Source organism: Panthera uncia, chromosome E3 (genome assembly GCF_023721935.1).
Source record: "Panthera uncia isolate 11264 chromosome E3, Puncia_PCG_1.0, whole genome shotgun sequence".
NCBI lineage: Eukaryota > Metazoa > Chordata > Mammalia > Carnivora > Felidae > Panthera > Panthera uncia.
Genome location: NC_064815.1, coordinates 3,579,992 through 3,603,111, shown reverse-complemented (window position 1 = coordinate 3,603,111; position 23,120 = coordinate 3,579,992). Strand labels below are relative to the sequence as shown.

Sequence of the window (23,120 nt, the reverse complement as noted above, 5' to 3'; positions counted from 1 at the left end):
AGAGCTTCCAGTATTATGTTGAACAGAAGCGGCATGAGTGGGTAGGTATCCTTGCCTTTTTCTCATCTTAGAGGAAGAGCATTTGGTCTTTCACTGCTGAGTGTAATGTTTGCTATGGGTTTTTCATGTATAGTTTTTATTGTGTTGAGGTAGTTCTCGGCTATTCCTGATTTGTTGGATGTTTTTATCAAGGAATAAAAGGTGGGGAAAGGGTGGGGAATTTTGCCAAATGCTTTTTCTGCATAAAATGAGATGATCACATGACTTTCTCCCCCGTCATTCCTTTAGTGGGCCATATTATATTGATCAATTTTTATATGTTGAACCATCCTTGCAATCCAGAAGTAAATCCCACTGGGTCATGGTATATAATCCTTTTAATATGTTGCTGAATTTGGTTTGCTAGTGTTTTGTTGAGGATTTTTGCATCGCTGTTCAAAAGGGATATTTGTCATTTTCTTGAAGTGCCTTTGGCTTTGGTATCAGGGTAATGCTGACTTCAAGGAATAAATTTGCCTGACAGTGTTCCCTCCTCTTGCCTATTTTAGAGAAGTTTGAGAAGGATTGGTGTTAGTTCTTTAAATGTTTGGTATAATTCACCAGTGAATCCGTCAGGTCTAAGAGCTTTCTTTGTGGAGAAATTTTTTTATTGAATCTCCTTACTTGTTATAGATCTATTCGGATTTTCTGCTTCTTCAGTACTAGTCTTGGTGGGTCTTGTGTTTCTAGGAATTTGTCCATTTTATCGAGGTTGTCCCAATATGTTGGCATACATTTGTTCACAGTACTCTCTTATAATCCTTTTTATTTCTGTAGGATTGATAGTAATGCCCCATTGTCATTTCTGATTTTAGTAATTTCAGTCTTCTTGCTTTCTTAACCCGTCCAGCTAATGTTTTGTTAATTTTGTTGATGTTTCCAAAGAACCAAATTGGCTTTCATTGACTTTCTCTGTCACTGTTCTTTTCTCTCTTTTGTTATCTCTGCTCTAATTTTTATTATTTTCTTCTTTCTTCTAGCTTTGGATTTAGTTTGCTCTCTTTTTTCTAAGTGCCTTAAGTTATAAAGTTAGGCTGTTGACTTGAGAGCTTTCTTGTTTTGTTTTGTTTTTGAGAGAAAGAGGGAGTGAGGGAGGGAGAGAGAGAGAACTTGTGCACAAGGCAGGGCACGGGGGGAAGAAAGAGAGAATCTTAAGCAGGTCTCACACCTAGCATGGAGCCCACTGCAGGCATGGGACCCGACGTCACGACCGCAAGATCATGACCTGAGCCGAAATCAAGAGTCAGACCCTTCATTGACTGAGCCACCCAGGTGCCCCTTTCTTGTTTTTTAATGTAAACATTTATAGCTGTGAATTTCCCTCTTCATTCTGCTTTCACTGTATAAGTGTTGGTAGGAATTACTCCCGAGTCTCCACCTCCCACGACTGCAAATGGACCATCTTCAACATGCTCTCTCACTCCACTCGTTGGAGTGAGCTATTTTAAGAACCACCATTCATTTGTGTCTCTGTGTCCTTCGGTTCCAGAACATTTTCTTGTGTTATCTTTTTGGTAATTTCCTCTCTTGGCTTTCTCAGTTCTCTTTCTGGAACCCCTTCTCTGCAGATGTTGGTCATCCAGCATCGACCCTCTCATGAATTTGCCCTTTCCCTCCTGTTTTCTGCCTCCTTTCTTGCCAATTGCCCGGTCTCTCCTTTCCCTACCCTGCCAGTCAGTCACCATCTATTAGCTTTTATCTTCCAAAAATGTGTTCATTTCTCTTGTCTATTTTTATCTCCTTTCCATTCTCTTTCTCTGTTCCCCTCACCTTTTTTTTTTTTTTTTTGGTCTATTTCTGTATATGTATGCAGTACATGTAAACGTATATGTATGCAGTATGCAGATAAAGTGATAAAGCCCATTCCCAGAGACCTCCCCGGAAGGAGAACGGTTAAGGCCCACCTGTCTCATGTACCTGCTCCGATTTTCTGTCCCCAGAATGTCTCTTATTCTATCCAGAAAGCAGAATGGTGGAAATAATAGAAACAGGTAGAGTGAGGGCACTCCGAATCCTAACCCCCAGTACTTGTGAATTTGATCTTATTTGGAAATAGGTGCTTTAAAAAAAATTTTTTTTAATGTTTATTTATTTTTGAGACAGAGAGACAGAGTGCAAGTGGGGGAGGGGCAGAGAGAGAAGGAGTCACAGAATCTGAAGCAGGCTCCAGGCTCTGACCTGTCAGCACAGAGCCTGACAAGGGGCTCAAACCCACGAACCGTGAGATCATGACCTGAGTCAACGTTGGACGCTTAGCCGACGGAGCCACCCAGGTGCCTCTGGAAATATGATTTTTGTAGATGTAATGAAGGATCTCCAGGTAGGCTTAGCTTAAAGTGGCAGTGGGCCCGAAACCCAGTGACAGGACAGGAAGGATGTGAAAACACACAGTCACAGGGGAGACGGCCACCTAAAGATGGAGGCACAGGTGTGATGCCTCCATGAGCCAAGGAACACCCAGGATTGGTGGTAACCACCAGACCCCGGAGGAGGCAGGGAAAGAGTCTCCCCTAGAGCCTTCGGAGCGAGCATGGTCCAGCTGACACCTTGCTTTTAGACTTCCGGCTGCCAGAAATGTGAGAGAATCAATGTCTATTGTTATTACCCACCCAGCCCTGGAAACTAAAGATAGAGCTGGATTCAAATTCATGTGCCCTTGAACAACTCACTCCACCACTCAAGGACACCTCGCTTCCCACCCCCACCGCCCCAAATGGAAATGAAGACAAGAACATCTCTCTCCCAGCACCACAGAATTCCCTAGAGGGCTTTTGAAAGCCCAACCCCGAACTTTCTGGATCTGGGAATCTGCCGATGGTGTTGGTCTCAGGACCATGGCTGTGGAGGACCCCAGAGCTGGGCCAATTAGAAAAAAACAAATGGCAGAAAACTGAAACTAGGAAGAGCTGAGTGAAGGGAGGGGGGCAGAGACGCAGGGAAGCCACTGGGTTGTGTGTTGGGAGGGAGTTAGCAGGGGATACAGAAGAGTGGCTTTCAGTCGGAGCCGGCTTTGGGCCCAGAGGACACTGCCTGTCTGGAACCCTCTTTGGTTCATACAACTGGGGCAAGCGGTCCTCCTGGCGTCTAGGTGGCGGAGGCAGGGGACTCGGTTAAACATCCTTCGGTGCCCAGGACAGCCCCACCACAGAGGATGCCCTAGCCCTGGATGTCAGTAAACACAGCAGCATAGATCAACGGTTCTGTTGACAGGTGGGCCCCAGCATCCGGGTGACTGTTGCGGGCAGCCACGGTGAGACCCACTGGTGGAGACAGTGGAGAGCGGTATTTATCCACAGATCCCGCAGGGACCTTGTTAACATGCGGATTCGAACTCGAGGGCGGGGCGTCTGGGGCAGGAACTGAGGTTCTGTGTTTCCAACAAGCTCATGTGTGATATGGGCTGCCTTGGTGGGGGTGGGGGTGGGGGTGGGGGGTGTCCCTGGCATCTCAGAGGTTTTTCTACATCTCTTCTCTGCCCTTTGAGATGTAAATCTACCACCGGGAGATCTCTTTCCTCCAACACCAGGGGAGCCATCTCTCCGAAGCTCAAACAGGGAGAGGAAGTTCTCTCCCAGTCCTGGAGGAAGGTTAAGGGCCCAACTCTGTAGGCACCTCCCACCCAGCTGCACCCCTGCCTCCTGGCACAGGGACAGCGGCCCCGTTGGCTTCCTCTCCAGCCAAGTGTGAAAGTCCAGTCACCCAGACAGGCTTCCTTCCCGCCCCTCTGCGCCTTTCCCTTAGCCAAAGCCTTTCATTTCAGCCAAGTCCAGTCAAGTTCACGCAGGGCCCTTTTCCTGATTGCAATAGCAGAACTGAATAAATTTGTCCTCTTCACGTTGTTAACCAGCTTCCGGCTGTGCTGGTCTCTGACTCAGGTTTCCAGGGACTCAAACGCGTAAGTAAGCCCCGTCTCTTCCACTGCCCCTTCTCTGCCTCTCCCCGCCTCCCCACTGCTGGGGGCTGGGGACCTGCCTGTGGTCCTGGCTGGTCAGCCACCTGTGCAGAGAGCAGCGGGGAGGTGCGGAGGCATCCGGAGACCAGCACCCTCAGGGCAGCCCGGCCCCGTAAAGGCCCCACTTCTGGAGAACTTGCTCCCAACCACAGGATCCCCGCTCCCACCTGGCTCTGTCTTGACCCCACCGAATCATCTAGCTCTCCCTGTGATTTCTGATGCCAGACCCTTGCAGATGCACCCTCGTGCCTCTCAGACTACACACCATGGCCTTGAAGGTTTGTGTCTGGCCCGTGCCCAAACCCCAGCCAGGAGAGGCAGCAGCCCAGACAGAGCCCCAGCTCTCGGTTTCGGGCTGAGTACGGGTGCTGGAGGCCGAGCTGAGACCAAGAACCTTAGAAGTGATGTCCTGGGTCTCCAACCTCAGGAAACCCCCTAAAACTCCCAGCAGGCAATAGCGGAGGCCCCACAGACCTCCCTCCCTCTCGACTTGGGAGTGTGGTTTCCCTCCTGGCAGCTCCCCAGCCTCCCCAGCCTCCCTGCCTCCTCCCTCCGGGCGTGGAAGCTGGGAGGAGTCCCTGGAGGCGAGGCGGTCAGTTCCTTCTTGGAACTTGCCTGGCTGCTCTTCCCACAGAGAGAGACAGAGAAACCACCTGCAGGCATGCTCAGACCTGGGAAGGATTCCTCTGAGCCTGGAGGGCGGACGGCCCCCTGTGCTGGGAAGGGGCATGGGGACACACTTATGAGCCGTGGGCCATGACCCCTCTCCAGGATGGAGAATATTTTAAATCCAGAAAGGAAAATGGAACTGTGCTATCGGAAGGCAGGACAGTGGCTCCCCCGAGGGAGGGGCCAGAGGGCTGGATGCTCAGCTTGGGAAAATGCATGAAGTTGACCTTTTTTTTTTTTAATTAATTAATTAATTTTTAATGTTTATTTTTGAGAGAGAGAAAGCGTGAGCAGTGAGGGGCAGAGAGAGAGAGGGAGACACAGAATCCGAAACAGGCTCCAGGCTCCGAGCTGTCAGCACAGAGCCCGACGCGGGGCTCGAACCCACGGACTGTGGGATCACGACCTAAGCCGAAGTCAGACGCTTACCCGACCGAGCCGCCCAGGCGTCCCGACCTTTTTGGTTTTGCACTTTTTTGTATGTATGCTATGTTATGCTTCCATAAATTTCTTTTTCACTTCGGTAAGGCTTTGGAGAACAGTCTGGCAGTTCCTGAGAAGGTCCTGGAAAGAGATCCTGAGACAAGGATTCGGGGAGACGTAATTTCTCTAGGAAGGAATCCCAGAAGGGGAAGGAAGCAAGAACAGGCGATGAGCAACCGGGGGTCAGTCCCACCCCAAGGCCAGGGGACCAGGGGGTTTATCCTTCAGCCCAGGCCTGCCCTGGACCATTCGCCCCCTCCCTGCCATCCGCACGGGCTGAGAGCACATGGGCCAGGAGCCCCAGGAGCTTGAGGTGGGGCACTGGGTACCCCAAGGGGCACAGGAGGGCAGCCGCCTCCGCCCCGCCTCTGAGAGCCCTGAGGAGCCGTGGAACCCTGGGTGAGCCCTGTCCCACAGGCCACAGTGTTCTTGTCTGGAAAGTCCACAGAGGGACCAATGAGGGCAGTGTTTTCAGCCTGAGTATCGTGCCCCTGAGGTTGGTGGGGGGGACCCCGGGCCGTGTCTGCAGACATATTCAATTGTCCCCTCAACTGGGTAGGGGCACGTCATGGGAGGAGGACAGGGTGCTGGTACACATCCTCCAGGGCACAGGACAGAATTCTGGGACAAAGTTGTCCGGCCCGATGTGACCACAGCATCACGGTTGACCACCCCCAGGCTAGGGGGAAGCTACAAGCCATCTCCAGCTGGAACACGCAAAACCCCAAGTGCACCCACAGCAGGTTGACGCTAACCTCATGCTGGTCGGGAGTGACTGTCCCCTCCCCCTGTGAGGTGCCGGCTGTCCTTCCGAGGCTCCAACACCACTGTAGACCTTTCCCGCCCCCACCCTCGCAAAACCAGGGTTCCCCCAGTGGTCAGTGGAGGCTGAAACCAGGACCGTTGCCGGGGCCTGGGGATCAGCCTGGGGGCCTTGACGCCTGAGAACCTGCATTTTGAGGCGGCGTGATTTGGAGGTAAGTGCAGGACTTGAGGTCACACACACCCGGGCTCAAGTCCACTCTGCCAGTGGAGCCTTGGCCAACCTGCTTAACCTCTCTACAAAGCAGTCCTTGTATTTGGAGAGTCTGCCCTTAGACCAGGACTTGCATGGAGACCACTGTTTTGTTGTTGTTGTTGTTGTTGTTGTTGTTGTTTGTGGTCAGCATCTTAATACCGAAGGTCCCTCTCCCTGCGTGGCAGTCCCCAGGATCTCTGATCAGGCCCTTTCTGCCCAGCCCTGGACCCTGGATGGCTGCCTGTATCTTTAACTTGGGGCACAGAGCAAACGTTTTAAGTCAAACCATCCCAAACGTAACCCGTACCGCACGGTGGATGGATATCCATTTAGCCATTTACGCACGGCACCGTGCGGGAGAGAAGACGGAGGGATGGCCGCTCTAACAAAGACCGGTAGAGGCGTGTTTCTCTCTCCTGTAAAAGTACACATGTAAGCCATTTGGAGTAAGTCCTATGGCTCTGTGACTCAGAAACCAGGCTCCCTCTCTTGTTCAGCTTTCTCGGCTTTGCTCATGGCTCCCACCTCATGATCTAAAGCGGCTGCCGCAGCTCCTGTCACCACGACCGTATTCCATCAGGGGGAAAGACATAACCCGGAACCACACTAACCGCAGGGGAGGCCAACGAAAGCAGTCTTTAGCTGACTGGGGGAGCACGAGGCAGCGAAAAATTCGCTTTCGGTGGAAGAAGGGATCGGGGTCAGCTAGTACTTTTTGCCACATCTAACAGAGGGACAGAATAATTTCACCTGCGTGGCTAGGTGAACACACTAATCGAGTGGGGTGGGGAGAAGCCCCCCAAGCCCCCCAAAACCCCGGCAGGCTGATGGGCGAGGGGCTGGAGTGAGGAATGCGCGCCTTTGGCAAAACGGTCAATATTTTCGTGTTGTCGGCCGACACGCGCTGGGTGTGCAGGGCAGGAGGAAGCGGAGAAAGGCCTTGCTGCTCCCAGCTGACACGACCGTCAGAGTGTTGCACACCCTCAGTCCCTCCGCCTCTGCTTACGGAACGTCTCTTGCTCGCCGGCCCCGCCACGGAGGGGAAAACAAACCCAGCCTGACCCCAAAAGACTCTCATGATGAGTCTGCACTGTCCACAAGCCACGTGGGAAAGTCCTTCGGTTAGAGTCACGTCTGCCCCAGCATGGGGGAGGGGGGAGGGGGAGAGTGGGTGGGGTCCTTGCATCCTTCGTCACCACCCCCTGCCGGAGGTCCCCCCCCCCCCCCCCCCCGCCATCCGGCCACATCCCTGCCCCTCTTTTATGACCGAGAGTGTGGAGCTGGCACCCCGGGCCTCCCTTGCAGGCAGTGGGGACCGCTCCCTCTGAAAGCGGCCAAGGCCGGAGTGGTCGAGTGGAATACCACCCGGGTGGCTTGGAGACCACGTAGGGGTCCGACTCACCCCGGGTTGCCGCAGTGATCTTGGTTTTAGCAACCACAAGTCGTGCACCGCAAGTCCACAACCCCTTGGGTCTGGGCAGACTGGGAGGGTTGGTCACGCCCGAACCCTGACCCTGTCCGGTCCCCTCTCCCCGCCCGCCCCCCCCAACTGTCTCTCAGCAACCTGGCTGCGCATCGGCATCATCTAGAGGGACTTGGGTTCATTCAGAGTCTCCGGGGTGGGGCGGGGCGCGGGTCTGGTGAAAAAGTCTCCAGAAGATTCTAATGTGTAGCTGGGGTTCGGAGCTCCTGGGTCTGTGCCGAGTTCATTTGGGGATAGATGTTTTTTCCCTTCCAGATCAGGTGGGAGCTGAGGAGGGGTGAAGGAGGAGCCCTGGCCTGGGGTTCGTCGGTCATTCGTTCATTCACCGCTTGTACAGACAGCGCCCATCATGAGTCAGGCCCTGTCCTGGGGCTGGAGATGCGGGCCGGGGAAGAGGACAGTGAGGACCCATGTTCAATGTCGTGGGGACCAGGCCGTTAGCAAAGAGTTCACCTGGATACGTGCCGAGGAAGATGCTCTGTTGAGCCATGTGTGCAGGGAGCCGGGACCAGGGGGTGCGGCTGCCCAGATGCGGTGTTGTTTCCCTCGGGCTGACGTCACAAACCGCCACAGACCGGGGGGGCTTAGACAACACGGATTTATTCTCTCCCAATCTAGGCACTAGAGGCTAAAGTCAAGGGTCCCCGTGGCAGCTCTGGAGAGGACGCTGTCCCACACCTCTGTCCCAACTTCTGGGGCCTGCCGTGGATCCGTGGCGCTCCTTGGCTCGTAAACACACGACCTCCACCTCCGTGTCCACACGGCCTTCTCCGCGTGTCGCTCCCTGTCTCCACTTGGTTCTCTTCCCTCTGTGTCCTCTCTTCTTCTAAGGACGCCGGTCCTGGATTTAGGGCCCACCCACACAATCCAGGATGGTCTCCTTTTTAGACCCTTCATGACATCCACAAAAACCCTTTTCCCAAATAAGGTCACGTTCTCAGGCTCCAGGGGTTAGGACGTGGACACATCTTTTCAGGGACGACAACTCAACCTCCTCCAGGTATGGGCGGGCAGGGAAGGCCCCTGCGGACGTGTTCTGGTGGGAATCATCCTGAAGCCAATGCCAGAGCGAAGATGGCGGGGGGGGGGGGGGGGGGATCCCGGAGAAAGGGTGGTGGGGGGGGGGGGGGGGGGGGGGGGGGGGGGGGAGATCACAGGAAATGCTGCTGGGGACAGGGGAGTGAGGCAAGGGACAGAAGGGACAAGTTTGGGGTACACTATTGAGCAGATGACCCCCGTGGGCAACTGGGGCTCAGTCCCGCCAGGGGGCCTCCAGGAACCCACCCGCCTGCAGGTAAGGAACGTGGGGCATCAACACACCAGCTCCTACAAGTCACTGGTGGGGACTTTACCAACCCCCGCCCCGCCGCTGGGCCTAGCAGCTTCCGGAGGACAGAGGACACCCCCAAGCAGATCATGGAGGCTGCAGAAATGACGTTTGAGCCGCGGCCCCGGAGGATGCGACAGGGCCGTGTGACAAGTGTGCCAGAGCACGTGGAGGGAGGGCATGCCAGGCAGAGGAGACGGCAAGGGCAACCCTCCCCTCCCCCCCTCCGGGGCAGGAGCAAGCTCCCTGCGTTCCCAGGACGGCAAGGGTGCTGGGTGGCCGCCTGGAGCCCAACGATGGGGGAGTTTCCGGGCCCCATCGCACAGAGTCAAGAGCTGAGATTTGATCCTGGATCCTGCCGAGGGGAAGCCTTTGGAGAGTGTTAAGCGGGAGTCCAGCAGGATCTGGTTACTGTTTGACAACAGTCTTATCCAGGATTTCAGGGAGTGGCAGGCAAGGGCGAAACGGAGAAATTGAGCCGTGAGGGCTGGGCTCTGTGTCATCTGGCTTCTCATCTGAAAAGGGAGGCCCCCTAGCTGGGCCTCGTCCCTTCAGAAGGGCGTATGGTGACGCTGAGGAGATCCCCGAGAAGTCCCGTGGGCACAGCGGGGTGCGGGGGTCCTGACGCAGGCACCTCAGGCGGAAGTGGCCGTGCCTGGACCCATCAAGTTCAGGGGGAGGCCTTTCTCCAGGTCTCTGCTAACGGCTGAATTTTTCCAAAAGTGAATCGAGCTAAAGCTGTAAATTCTGAGTGCCGTGTCCTGGAGGCAGATAGACCAACCGAGTCTGAGAAGTGAAGACGAGTCTTTGAGGCACCTTGGCCGTGTCCAACCAGCCCTGGCTGCCAGGGCTCTGGGAGGCAGGGACTGTGGCCGACAGGTCTGCATCCCTGCCTCGGCGCTCACAGCTGACCGTGAGGAAAGCTGACTTGAATTCCGAGCCCCCAGGAGCGTGGGGTCTCCAGATGGAATCTGAGTGCGGCCGTGGTTCAGTTAATGCCCCCCATCTGGACATGCCCGGACCCCAGCTGCCTGTGGTCCCGTCTTGTCCACGGCGCTCCTCCCCAACTAGAGCCAAGAACCCCGAGCACGGCTACAAGTGTCCAGGAACTGTGGATACTCGTTGAGCGAGGGTTTGCTGTGTGCCCGGCATCGTGTGAAGCACTTTACCCGAGGAAGGGTGGTTACAGTTCTCATTGCAGAGTCCAGGAGACAGAAACCCAGGGAGGCGGATGCGCCTTGTAGCTTGCCCCCTCGCTCCCTGCTTTGTGCTCCCGGCAGGTGCCCGTGGCGAGGCTGCCCGGGCCTCCGTATACTGCCCGTGGCACTTAAGTGCCAAGGCGGCTGGGCTGGGGACGGATTTTGTCACTGTGCCACGTGGTGCTCCTCCGTTCCTCCCTGCCCCCAGGTTCGGGCTGAGTCAGATTCACCAGACCGGAACCCTCTGTCTTCCCCAGTTAGCCTCATCGCTGATGCCCCTCCTGCACACAGATGATCTGTTTCCCCCGTGGGCTGGGACACCCTGGGTACCCACCAGGAGAGCCAGCTTTCAGAGCTGGGGGTCCTGTCTCTCCCAGGGCCCCTCAGCCCCTCTGGAAATGAGGCTGACAGGTCCGAGGGCCCTGAACACCACCACCCGCTAAGAGTCCTTGAGTGACAGGCACGTCGGGATACATATAGATTGGGGGGGGGGGGTACAACCCTCTTCTGTCCCTGGCAGCTTCAGTCCCCGCTAATGTGGCTTATATGTCGACGAAGGAAGGCACTGAGCGGCCAGTGACACACTTAGGGTCATTCCGAGCCCAGCTATCGGGTGGCTGACGTGGGGTGACATATCCACCTTCAGTGCATTCGATGCAGGGTGGGCAGCAGAGTTCCAGAAGGTCACCTGGAATAGGGTGGGCCTCCAACCCAATATGACTGGTGTCCTTATAAAAGGGAAATTTGGAGGCGCCTGGGTGGCTCAGTCTAAGTGTCTGACTTCAAATCATGATCTCGCGGTTTGTGAGTTCCAGCCCCGCGTCGGGCTCTGTGCTGACGGCTCGGAGCCTGGAGCCCGTTTCAGATTCTGTGTCTCCCTCTCTCTCTGCCCCTCCCCCCACTGGCGCTCTGTCTCTGTCTCTTTCTCAAAAATAAACAGTGCACAAAATTTTTTTTTTAGAAAGGGGGGAAATTTGGACACAGACATGCACACAGAGAATGCCAGGTGAAGGTCAGTCACGGTGCCAGAAAAGTATCAGAAGTTGGGAGAGAGGGCCCGGAACAGATCCTTGCCTGGCGCCTTTGGAGACACAGCAGACCTGTCAACACCTTGATCTTGGACTTCTGGCCTCCAGAACTGTGAGAAAAACATTTTTTTTCTGTCGTCTAAGCTACTCAACTTGTGGTATTTTATTATAGCGGCCCTAGGACGTGAATACATTTTCCACGGGATTTTGCCTAATAACACATGCCTGCACAGCCTTCCTTCTGGAAGCACGCTCCCGCCTTCCTCCCTGGGGACGCTGCCTGCTGCCTCCTGTTCTCATGAGTCCTTATCACAGGGTGGGGTCCACTCCTGGGCGATATGACCTTTCAGGAGCGATGGCAAACATAATAGGTCAGAGAACGTGAATGAACAAACTCGTGGCTGGGTGGGGTGAGCCCCGTCTAAAGGGGGACAGTCCCTGCTCAGCTCCTGCCATGGGGGACACGGGCTCCGTGTTGCCTGAACTCGCGGTTTCTCGAGAGAAACCAGAAACGTGGATTTCTGAAACAAATGGTGACATCTGATCTTTGAATATTGGCAGTCGACGCCCCTTTCTTTTGTCCTTTTCACCTCCTTGGGTCCAGCTCCAACACATCTGGAGATCAGATCTGGCCCCGTTTGGCAACCTCCGGTCGAGACTGCACACCCCAGCCTTGGGTGACAGGATGGGCTGCGGGCAGGACGTGGGACACGTGAGGCTCTGCTGCTGGTTGGCTGTGCACACCTGCTTCAGAAACCTTCCCGAGCCTCAGTCTCCGCATGCATAAAATGGGTACCGTCTCGCGCACCTTGCTTACCTCCTGGGGTGGTCATGAAGGCGGAGGGACGCAGTTTATTTAGCAAACGGTGCGTGCCGGCAACGTTCTGACCGTGTGGCAAAACAGTCTTCTACTCCACCCCAAGAGCGCTCAGAAGGGGGTGCCGTGAAGACCCTATTTCGTTCGTACAGAGGCTAAGTGACTGCTAAATGTCCCCCAGCCGACAGGCGGGGGCAACGGGCTTTGCGTCCAGGCGAGCGGACGGCCAAGTGTGTGCCCTTAGCCAACGCATTTGGCTGCCTCTTGGGAGGCACTGAAATTCCACACGGTTGTGTCCTCTTTGTTTTTTTTTATAAAGGGGGGGGAGGGATGGGCACCCCTTGGCTTCTTCTTGGGGAGCTCCCTCTCAGCCAGCAGCTGCTGCCCCTGGAGGAACCGGGCGTGGGTTGTCACGGCGGCACAGGCTTCCTGACCCATCTGGCCCGGGGCCAGTGTGCCGGGCCAAACAACCCACTGCCCTTTCTCCTCAGCAGAGGATTTCCCGTAAGCAGCGGCTCCCTGCCTGTTGGCTCACAGACCTGCCAAGATCCACAGTCAGGAGATTGCCTGGGCTCCTCCTCCACGGGGCTAGACGACATCCGGGGGCAGGGGACGGAGGGTTGGCGCTTCCCAGCTGGGACCTGGGCTACGCTGCCCACCCCACACCAGTGTGTGGCTGGTGTGTGGGTGTAAGAAAAACCTAGATCCGGGAGCGCCTGGGTGGCTCAGTCAGCGGAGCGTCCGGCTTCGGCTCAGCTCACGATCTCACGGTTCCTGAGTTCAAGTCCCGCGTCAGGCTCTGTGCTGACAGCTCGGGGCCTGGAGCCCGCCTCAGATTCTGTGTCTCCCTCTCCCCCTGCCCTTACCCCACTCGTGCTCTGTGTCTGTCTGTCTGTCTGTCTCTCTGTCTCTCAAAAATAAATAAACATTAAAAAAAATAGTTTAAGCAAGAAAGAAAAGCCTAGATCCGGACCCCACCCTCCAGGTGGGAATCCAGGCAACCATTCACTTTGATCCCAAACACCCTCAACCACACAATGAGTGGAGATCTGCAACCTGGCACAACTCCCAGAATTGTGCCCTGTTTATTAACTTACTTTAAACCGGACACTTGTCAAACGTTCGTAGCATGCCTGGCCCTGGGCTAGGTGGACAGAAGGAACACCTGCTCTTATGGAGATAATACCCTAATGGTGGAGGGGGGTAGATAAAGGGGGATAAAGATTGTTTAATAAAAAAAAAAAAAACAAGACAACCAGAAATCATGGAAAGTGCCAGAAAGAGGACAAGACATGTTGGGGTCCCAGACCCTGGAGAGGAACTGAGCAATTCGGTGAGACACGAACCGGGAGTTAGGGAAGGCCTCTCTGAGACAGGCCTCATATTTTCAGTCCCAAAAAGACCTGGCAGGGAAAGCAGCAGGTGCAAAGGTCCTGAGGTAGGAAAAGAATTTGCAGTTTCTGAAAACCCTAGAGTCTGGCCAGTGTTACCAGAGCATGAAGAGTGATGGAAGGTGAGGTGGGAAAGGTCTGCAGGTCCCCTCCAAACGGGGCCTGGGGGCGTATGATGGTGGAGAACATCTTCTCTAGAAGGGGGCAACTCACTGGACCTCCAGCTGCTGGGGAGATCCCAGCATGGTGGTCCCCCCCCCCCCCAGCACGGGACCTGGGGGAGGCACCTGCCACCTTCCTGCCACTACCGGAGACCAGAGATGCATGATGGGTAACAGCCACTGCCCCCTCACCCAGCTTCTTTAAAAACATGTTTTTTAACATTTATTTATTTTGAGAGAAAGAGAGACGCAGGCTGTGAGTCGGGGAGGGGCAGAGAGAGGTAGACACAGAATCCGAAGCAGGTTCCAGGCTCTGAGCTGTCAGCACAGAGCCCGACACGGGGCTCGAACTCCCGGACTGCCAGATCGTGACCTGAGCCGAAGTCAGACGCTTAACCGACTGCGCCCCTAGGCGCCCCTCCCAGCGTCTTGACAAGGCCCAGCCTTGCTGGGGACCCACCATCTCTGTCCCTGGTCCCAGCCCTTGAGCAACAAGAGGCTCCCTCTGTCCCCTGATTCCTCCCTGGCCTGGAGGGATGGCACGCTGCCTGGGAGGCCAGTGAGTCACAGCAGAGCTTCGCTGACCCTTTTGTCCCCTGGCCTGGAATTTCCCCTCTTGGGGGAGTGTGCCCCGCCGGCCTCAGCAAAGGCCTTGCCCACCCGCCAGGCAAGGGCAGACGGGAGCAGGAAGCGAGCTTCTAGCACAGAAGGAAACTTCATAGGCCTTCAGAGAAGGAGGCCTCAGCATGGAGGGCTTTCGCGGAGGGGACGAGAAGTGGCAGCTGCAGGAGGGAGCATCGGCACACAGGCCCTCCATGCCAGGCACTAGGCAGAGGTCAACCCCTTGCTCCCACGGGCGGCACCCCCTGAGACCCCACAGCCCAAGGATCTGCCAGCCCGGCCCCTGGTAGGGATGAAGGTCTCCCAGGGGAAACTAAGGCAACTCAGTGACATGGACCTTGAGGGCAACAACAAATCACTTTTTAGTGTAAGTATGTCCCACGCAGTATTTGGGACACGCTTATTCTAAAAACTATCAGTTGCTTCTCTCACATTCAGATCTACCTGGTGTCCAAGGTCCCTCCCTGGCGTCTGGGCAGCTGTCCCTGTGCCTCTCGCCCTCCTGCCTCCCCCAGATGCTCCGCCCATTTCACAGGGCTCCTCCCACCCCACCCCACCTGGCCTCTGTCCTTCATGCTGGCGGCCGGGGCAGTGTGCTCAGGAAGGCAGACCACGGGGCAGCTGGAGGAAGGTGGGTCCCTCCTGTGGGCTGCTCCGGGTCGGGGGGGACCCTGTCCACCTTGTCGGGGGCAGGCGGTGCCCGGGGTGAGCCCTGGATCTCTCCCCAGACAGAGCTCAGCTGTGCCCGGGCCTCTGTGAGATGGAGAGATCATCGCTTCCCTGGACCCTCCCGGGGCCCTTCACCCACTCGCTCACTCTCTCGCTCACCTGCTCTAGGCCATGCACGGGTCTAGGCACATGGGCACAGCACCTAGAGAGACACATGGGTGCCTGCCTCGCCGGGCCAACGTTCTAGTTGTAGACAGACAAAAATAAGCAATTAAAAACAAGTCACAGAGCTTCTGGCTAAGTGCTCTCAACGCCCCAGACAAAGCCGCCTTATCCGATGTGGGGGCTGCAAGTCACCAGGGAGCCCCTGAGAAGGGTGAGGCCAAACGCAAAGACCTCCAGGAAAAAGAGCAAGCAAAATATGTTTCATAATTTAATAGATTACATGTTAAGAGGATCACGTTTTGGGGACGCCTGGGTGGCTCAGTCAGTTAAGCATCCAACTCTTGATTTCGGCTCAGGTCATGATCTCTCAGTTCGTGAGATCGAGCCCCATGTCAGGCTCTGCAATGACAGTGCGGAGCCTGCTTGGGATTCTCTCTCTCTCTCTCTCTGCTCCTCCCCAGCTCGAGTGCACACATTCTCTCTCTCAAAATAAATAAGTAAACTTAAAAAAAAAGATGATCATGTTTTGGATAGAATGGGTTCAAGAAAGGGACAATTAAAATCAATTTCCCCTGTTTCTTTTTACTTTAAATTTTTTTTAATATTTATTTATTTAGGGGAGAGCACAAGCGGGGGAGGGGCAGAGAGAGAGGGAGACGCAGAATCCAGAGCAGGCTCCAGGCTCTGAGCTGACAGCAGTGAGCCCGATGTGGGGCTCGAACTCACAAACTGCGGGATCATGACCTGAGCTGAAGTCGGATGCTCAACCGACTGAGCCACCCAGGCGCCCCGCATACAGCCTATCTTTGTACATTGATACACATCGTACTACCCTCTTCCTTATGATATTGAAGGGAGCCCCAATGTCTTATCATTTCACCTTAATATGTGGGCATGTAGCTCTAAACATATCTTGATAAACAAAGCTGCGGACAATTCCACTCATAGATGAGTGCCCGGGAGAACTGGAGGTACATTCAGCCACAGCCATGGGCGGGAATGTTCATAGCATGATTCCTCGTCACCAAAAGGTAGCCAGATGTCCACTGATGGATGAAGGCATAAACAAAACGCCCTCTATCCGTACAAGGAGTCGTACAGCCAAAAAGGAACGAACCCCTGACACCTGCTACGAGGTGGATGAACCCCGTGAACATGATGCTGAGGGAAAGAAGCCAGAAGCAAAAAGCCACATGGTGTAGGATTGCATCTCTACGAGGGATCCAGAAGAGATGAGTCGACAGAGAGACAGAAAGCAGATGATCGGTTGGCAGGGGCCAGGCGGTGACTAGTATTTAGTATCGAATTTCCTCTCGGGGTCACGAGAATGTTCTGGAACGAGATGGTGGTGATAGTTACACCACGTTGTGAGTCTACTAAAACCCGCCACACGTTATACTTTAAAAGCGTCACATTTTATGGTATGCGAATTCTATCTCAGCTTTTAAAAACCACCACATCGTCATTATGCCTTAAAAGAAAAAAATAAATCGTCATCCTTAGTGTTAGGGATCTTGCCCAGCACCCCTTCTAGGGCTCATTCCCTGACTGGCCCATAAGTATCTTTATTTCCCATCGTTGTTTGAATCACATCCTAACAAGGTTCACACGTTGTGTGTGATTAACACATGGATAAAGGTCTTTAAACCAGAAGGTTCTTCTCCCCAGCTCTTTTCTTGCGATGTGTTCGTGGAAGGACCCATGCCCTCTGCCTTTGCATCTTCCCACGGTCTGGGTTCTGTCGTATCCCTGGGGTGGAAGATCCCACATTCCCATTCTGGTTGGCAGCCCGAGCGGGGCACCCCACTCCACCCCCAGGGGCGGCTGGCCAGATGGTTAGACGACCTATCACTGCAAGGTTGGGGCTGGGACCGAGCCAGGGAGCCAGGTGAACAGGAAGGCCTAGGCCGTATCTGTAAAGCATTTGCTGAGTGAATGGGGTTGGTGGTCGGACACCAGGAGGTCCCCAACAAACCAGACCCTTGCAGGCCTTCTTTCCATGGAGCGTGGATTTCGCGGGGCCCTCCCACTGTGGCTGGGGCCATGCTTGGCCCTGCGTGGAGGTCAGGGCAGGACAGTGGGGCCTCTGTCCTCAGCCAGGCGGCTTACACCTGTGCCCTCCCATCAGGTGGCCCCCGAACTCCCATCCTGGCCCACAGAGCCATGCGGGACAGGACGGGCTACCCTCCACCGGCTGGCCAGTTTGCACCCAATGCTAGGACACGGCCGGGTCTTTCCCTGCTTAGGGCCTTTGCACCTGCTCTTTCCTCGGCATCAGCGCTTGTTCGCCACACATGCTGATGCTCGTGAGCTGAAAATGTGAAGTTCTGTGTCTCCCTCTCGGTGTCTCTCTGCCCCTCCCCACTCGAGCTCGAGCTCGTGCTCTCTCTCTCTCTCTCTCTCTCAAAAATAAGTACACATTAAAAATGTTAAAAAGTGGGCTTGTTGTTGCCCTCAAGTTCCATTTCGCTGAGCTCTCTTATTATTACTATTTTTAAGTAGGTTTCACACAGCGTGGATCCCGATACGGAGCTCGAAGCCGAAACCCTGAGATCAGGACCTGGGCTGAGATCAAGAGTCGGATGTCCAGCCAGCTGATCCACACGGGCATCCCACGGGCTCCCTTTTTTTTACTTGGGAGATCCTCAGCCCCACTGAGGAGGAATGACAGGGCCACTGTCAGGGTGGGTCTTAACGAGTACCACCCACGGCAATGCAGGCCTAGGGATGATAGGCCTTGGAGGCTGCAGCTTTCGCCCTGCCCGATGTGGGGGACAGGCTTTTCCAGCCCCAGGTGTGACCCCCACCAAGCCTCTGTGCCAGCTGTCTGTCTCCCGCAGGGTAAGGATCAGAACATTCCAGCCAGGCCGACCCCCCTCCCCCCACCACCGCACCCACCTCCCTGGTTGGGCTCTAGGCTCCGGAGTTAAGTCATGTCAGTTCACACCCAAGCTGCTGCTTTCTGAGCCAGGGCTCTTGGGGGCCCATCCGGGGGAGAGGATGGTGCTCAGTCCTCTGTCCCCGGGGCCATTTGCCCCGGGGCCCACAGTAGGTGTTTGGGAAAGGGCCACCAAGCTGGGTGTGCAGTTCCTGTACTCCCATTAAGACAGACATGTCTCAGTGGAAGGAGTGATTCTGATACAGGGCTCACTTCCTATGTGCTGCCCCAGGCCCCTCTGCTGATGACCACGAGTGGCCGTCACCAGAGCCGCTGTTTCCTGAGCCCCAGCTCTGAGGAGGACATTGTCCATGTGCTTTCTCCAGGTCTTGCATCATCTGTGATGACGGGGCAGAGGGAAGGTGTGGCCCCATTCTACAGGTGTGGAGACTGAGGCCAGAGAGGTGAAGTCCCCTGCCTGAGACCATCCAGACAGGAAATGGTGGAGCCGTGTTCCCAGTCTGGCCTGCCCAACTCCAGGTGTTGACCTCCAAGGACCATTCAGAGGCCAGTGGGCGCCTGAGCCTGGAGGCTCTTTCCTTGAGGTTGGTCTGGCCCCAGGGCCAGGGATCAGAGACGAGGCCACTCTTTGAAACTGCACTCCACACCCTCCTGAGCCTGGACCGGCAGAAGGTGACAATTGTCAGGATCCCAGTGGCCATATTCAGCGGTAACAGTGCGAAGGGAGAAGGTCTGTGTTTCCCCAAAGTCTCTGCTCTCAGAGATTCTGAGAGCCCATACGAAAGGCAGATGCCCAGGCCCTGGCCCTGGAGATTCAGAAGGCCTGGAGTGGGGCCCGGGAATCTGCCTTTGAACCAGGAGACCCAGGTAAATCCATTGCAGCTGATTTCAAAGTCAATGATGACTTAATTCCCTGCAGAACCCAGGTGTTCCCTGTCTGCCCCTCAAATTCTGGCTGACCCTGCCGAGGGCCAGCTGGGAGAGCGTTTCTTCCTGGGGATCAAATGCTGAGCCCCCAGGTCTGGCCCTGGTATCTGCACCCTCAGCCCGTGCCCCGATGTGGACAGGTCAGGAAGGGGCAGAGTGGCACGACCTTGTATTTGTGGGGTGACTTCCACGTGGCAGAGGCACAGCTATTTCTCAAGGCACCCCCCTAACCAGATCGCCAAGAATGACAGTTTGTCCCCAAATGGGATTTCCAAGGGGGGTTTCCTACCTTCTCACCCCCATGGGGACTCTCTGAGCCCCAACTTAACAGATAGCAACAGCTGGTGACTCTCAGAGTCGGAGGAAAAGCCCCTAAATGTTTCGCAACGGCTTCTCACCTCCACCTGCCCTCCCCTGAGTGTCCCACCCCAGGCAGCTGGGGACTAGTGGAGTCAGGAGAGGGGGAGGGCCCTTGTCCTGGGCCAGGAAAGACTCAGGCGGCCAGCCTTCCTTCCTGGGAGATAACCTGGGGAGGCCTTAACATCCGGAATCACTGCCATCACTGCTAATAATACTTATTTTGTGCTCAGTGTGTCTGGCCCCCGGATGAGTGAAGATCTCACTGTGCGCAACAGTGGTTGTTGGTTGCAGCAGATTCACCTGTTGAAAGACAGGTTCCAGGGTCTGCATTCCAGGCCTTCCCAATCTCCAGGGTTGGGCCTGGAAATCTGCTTTTCATAAGGGCCCAGGGGGTGGGGTAGGGGGCAGAATTCTTGGGATCAGAGACGTTTGGGAAACATTGGCCTTCTCCAGACGCCGAATGAGGCTGCCCATCACTGGCATTCATTCACGATTCGCTAGTTCGCTAGCCCATATGACAGTTATGGGACCTCCGCCTCATTCACTGGCCCACCCGCTCTGTGCCTCCCAGAATCAGTTCGTGGTACCCAAATGCGCCTCTGAGCCCGAATCGTCCCCTCCAGGCGGCTGCTCGGTCCTCCATCCTTCCACTCTGGGCGACAGCTCTTTCTCTCCTAGGCGCCTCCGCAGTGAGCCCCGCCCCCGGACCCCCGCCCCGCCCCGCCCCGCCCCCGGACCCTCGCCAGCCCCGCCCCCGGACCCTCGCCAGCCTCGCCCCCGCCCGGTCGGCCGAGCCCACCTCCCCCAGCCCGCGGCTGCGCTCTGGGCCCCGCGCGCCCCGCCTCCACCCGCGACCTGCACCGAGGCAGCACCGCGGAGCGCAAGCTCCCCCCGCCGCTCCCCACCGGGCCGAAGGCAGCGAGAGGCGGAGTCCTTGAGCCTGGGCCGTGGGCTCCAGGTGGGCTCTGGGGAGAGGATGAAGCAGGTAGGGCCGCGGGGAGGCCGGGGGCAGGAGGGTGGGGGAGATGACAGGCGGAGCCTGCGGGAGCGCTGGGGGAAGCGAGGAGGAGGGATGCGCAGGCCGGGGCCTGGGCCTGGGCCGGATCCCAAGTTGTCCTCCTGGACCCAGGAGGGTGGAAGGCCTGGGATTGCAGCCGCGGGGGAGGGGCCCTGCCGGCGAGGGGGTGGGGTGGGGATGTGCACCGCCTGCCTGCCTGCCACCTCTGTTTGGTGTCCCCCAGGCCCTGGTGGACGATACTGAGGACGTGTCCCTGGACTTTGGCAACGAAGAGGAGCTGGCCTTTCGGAAAGCCAAGATTAGGTATGTTAGGGACCCGGCTTTGGCAAGCATCACCCAAAGCTGCAAATTCACTTAATTACGTTGACTCACGCACCCATTCATTCATTCATTCATTCAGAATGTGTTGAGCACCTAGTGTGTGCCAGGCATAGGACTAGGGACATACCCTGGGCAGGTCAGACAAGGTCCCTACCCTCCTGGGGCCTGAAGTCTGGGGTGCTGGGGGAGTAACAGTGAACAGGCATATAAAGATGGTCATGAGATAATGACAGAGTATGAGAAGATTTGGGAAGAAACTCAGCAGGTGATGAGGGAAGGCCGCGCAGTCAGGAAGGGCCTCTCTGGGGAGGTGACATTTGAACTGTGACCTGAATGCTGAGAAGCCAGCCATGGGAGACTCTGGAGGAAGACTGTTCCAAGCAGAAGAACAGCAGGTGCAAAGGCCCTGGGGCTGTGTTGGAAGGTTGGAGAAAGGCCCCTGTGTCTGAGGGTGGTGGGGAAAGGAGAGGGGTTGGCAGCAGGCTGGAGAGCGGGACAGGGGCTTAACTTTTTATTCTTACCCCTGCGTCAGCACCAGGCAGACTAACATAGTATCCTGGGTTGAGTCACTTGCCTACCAGAGATCTTCCCAGAAGGTGGCAGGACTAGGGTGTGAGGAATGACCCACAGACATGGTTGCCGATGACCCGGGCAGCTGCCACATCTAGAAACGCCCATGGCTCAGCCACCCTTACTCCCATCTCTCCTTCCAGCCCTCCGAGTCAGCGGGGTGGGGGCCTGGTGCCTACCTGCCGTTCCTTTTCAGTTCTCGATCCAAATCCACTGAAGCCCAAATTGGAATATGACTGCACTGGGCTACGACGACAAATTACTATAAACTTGTTGGCTTAAAAAGAGCAGAAATTTATTCTCTCACGCTTCTGTAGGCCGGAGGTCCAAAATCAGTGTTACTAGGCCAAAAAAAGGCGTCGGCAGGACCATACCCCGCCGGAGGCTGTCGGGGAAAATCTGGCCCTTGCCTTTTGCAGCTTCCGGTGGGTGCCAGGCCAGCACCGTAGCATCTCTGAATCTCTCTCCACTCCGTTTCACGCTGCCTTTTCTGTGTCAAACGTCCCTGTCTTCCTCCGCTAGGGTTGCTTGTGAATGCATTTGGGGCCCGTCCGGATTATCGAGGATAAGCCCTCCATCTCAAGATCCTTCACTTAATCACACAAGCAGAGTCCCTTTTGCCACGTCAAGTGACATCCACAGGTTCCAGGGATTAGGACCTGGGTATTTGGGGAGGGGCATTCTTCAGCCTGCCATAATGACCCGTGACTAATTGTCTTTCAGGAAAGACACTGTAAGGGAACTGGAATCCTGGGAGAAAATCTTGTAGAGCATCCGTACTCATTGTATGGCCCACTCTGGGCTGGTGGCTGGGACTACATACATACAGGACACGCTCCCTTCCTTTATGGAGTTGTCCGGTCTGGAGCAGGGATGGTCAACCCCAACATGGCCGACATCTTGGGCTGGATGATTCTTTGTTGTAGGGGTTGTCCTGTGCATTGTAGGATACTAGCAGTGTTCCTGGCCTCTACCCACCGGATGCCAGTATTATCTTACCAGTAATGAATCTAGACACTGGCAGGTGTCCCCCTGGGGGCAGACTTGCCCCTAGCTGACAATCGCTGGTGAGGGGGTAATGGGCGTAGGTGTTCCCGTGGCTCTTGTGTCTCAGTGTTTAAATGCCGTGGTGGGCAAGAGCGTGAGCAGTTGTCCTGGTTAGGGGAGCGGCGGCAGCTGAGACCTGAAGGGTGGGGAGGAGTTAGCCAAGCAGGGAAGGCAGGAAGGGTATGACACGCGCTGGTTTGGAGGTGAGAGCATGAGTTTAAGGAGTTGACAGTGGTTCACTGTGACTCAAGACCAAGGACGCCGGGAGGGGTCTGAGCAGAGGATGCGGCCAGACCCCGAAGGGCTCGTAAGCACAGTTGTAGAGCTCTGCTGTCCACTAGAACTTTCTCTGGGGATGGGAATGTGCTGTATCTGTGCTGTCCAATATGGTAGCCACCAGCCACCCTGTGGCTCTTGACCGTTTGGTATGTGGCTAGTGCGAACTTTGGGCGGAACTTTGGACATTTGATCTTACTTTGTTTATTTTTTAAAGATTTTATTATTTTATTTATTAATTTATTTTGAGAGAGAGCGTGAGCACAGGTAGAGAGAGAGGGAGGCAGAGAGAATCCCAAGCAGGATCGGCACCATCAGCGCCAGAGCGTCACATGGGGCTGGAACTCCCAAGCCGTGAGATCATGACCTGAATCGAAATCAAGAGTCACACTCCACCCACTGAGCTGCCCCGGTGCCCGTAAAGATTGTATCGTTTTAAGTAATCTCTACACCCAACATGGGGCTCGAACTCACAACCCTGAGATCAAGAATTCCATGCTCCACCAACTGAGCCAGCCAGGCGCCCCTAATTGTGTTTAAATTTCATTAACCACATGCAGCTACCATATTGGATAGTGCAGTTCTAGAGTTTGGTCACCACTGTAGAGCTTTGCTCCGGGAGGTGACAGGATCGGAGTTGCGGGACGGAGGATGGACGGTAGAGGAAGGTGGAAACGGAG

General features: G+C 55.6%; 1 protein-coding gene across 1 annotated transcript in view; it reads left to right on the top strand.

The window, feature by feature from the left end:
- Positions 1-5,429: 5,429 nt before the first annotated feature.
- The window catches only part of TVP23A (trans-golgi network vesicle protein 23 homolog A), a 42,617-nt gene continuing 24,926 nt past the window's right edge, over positions 5,430-23,120 (top strand). Inside the window, exons 1-2 of the mRNA XM_049639362.1 lie at positions 5,430-5,542; positions 20,338-20,529. Coding sequence (XP_049495319.1) covers positions 5,430-5,542; positions 20,338-20,529 — 305 coding nt within the window. The remainder of the gene's footprint in view (positions 5,543-20,337; positions 20,530-23,120) is intronic.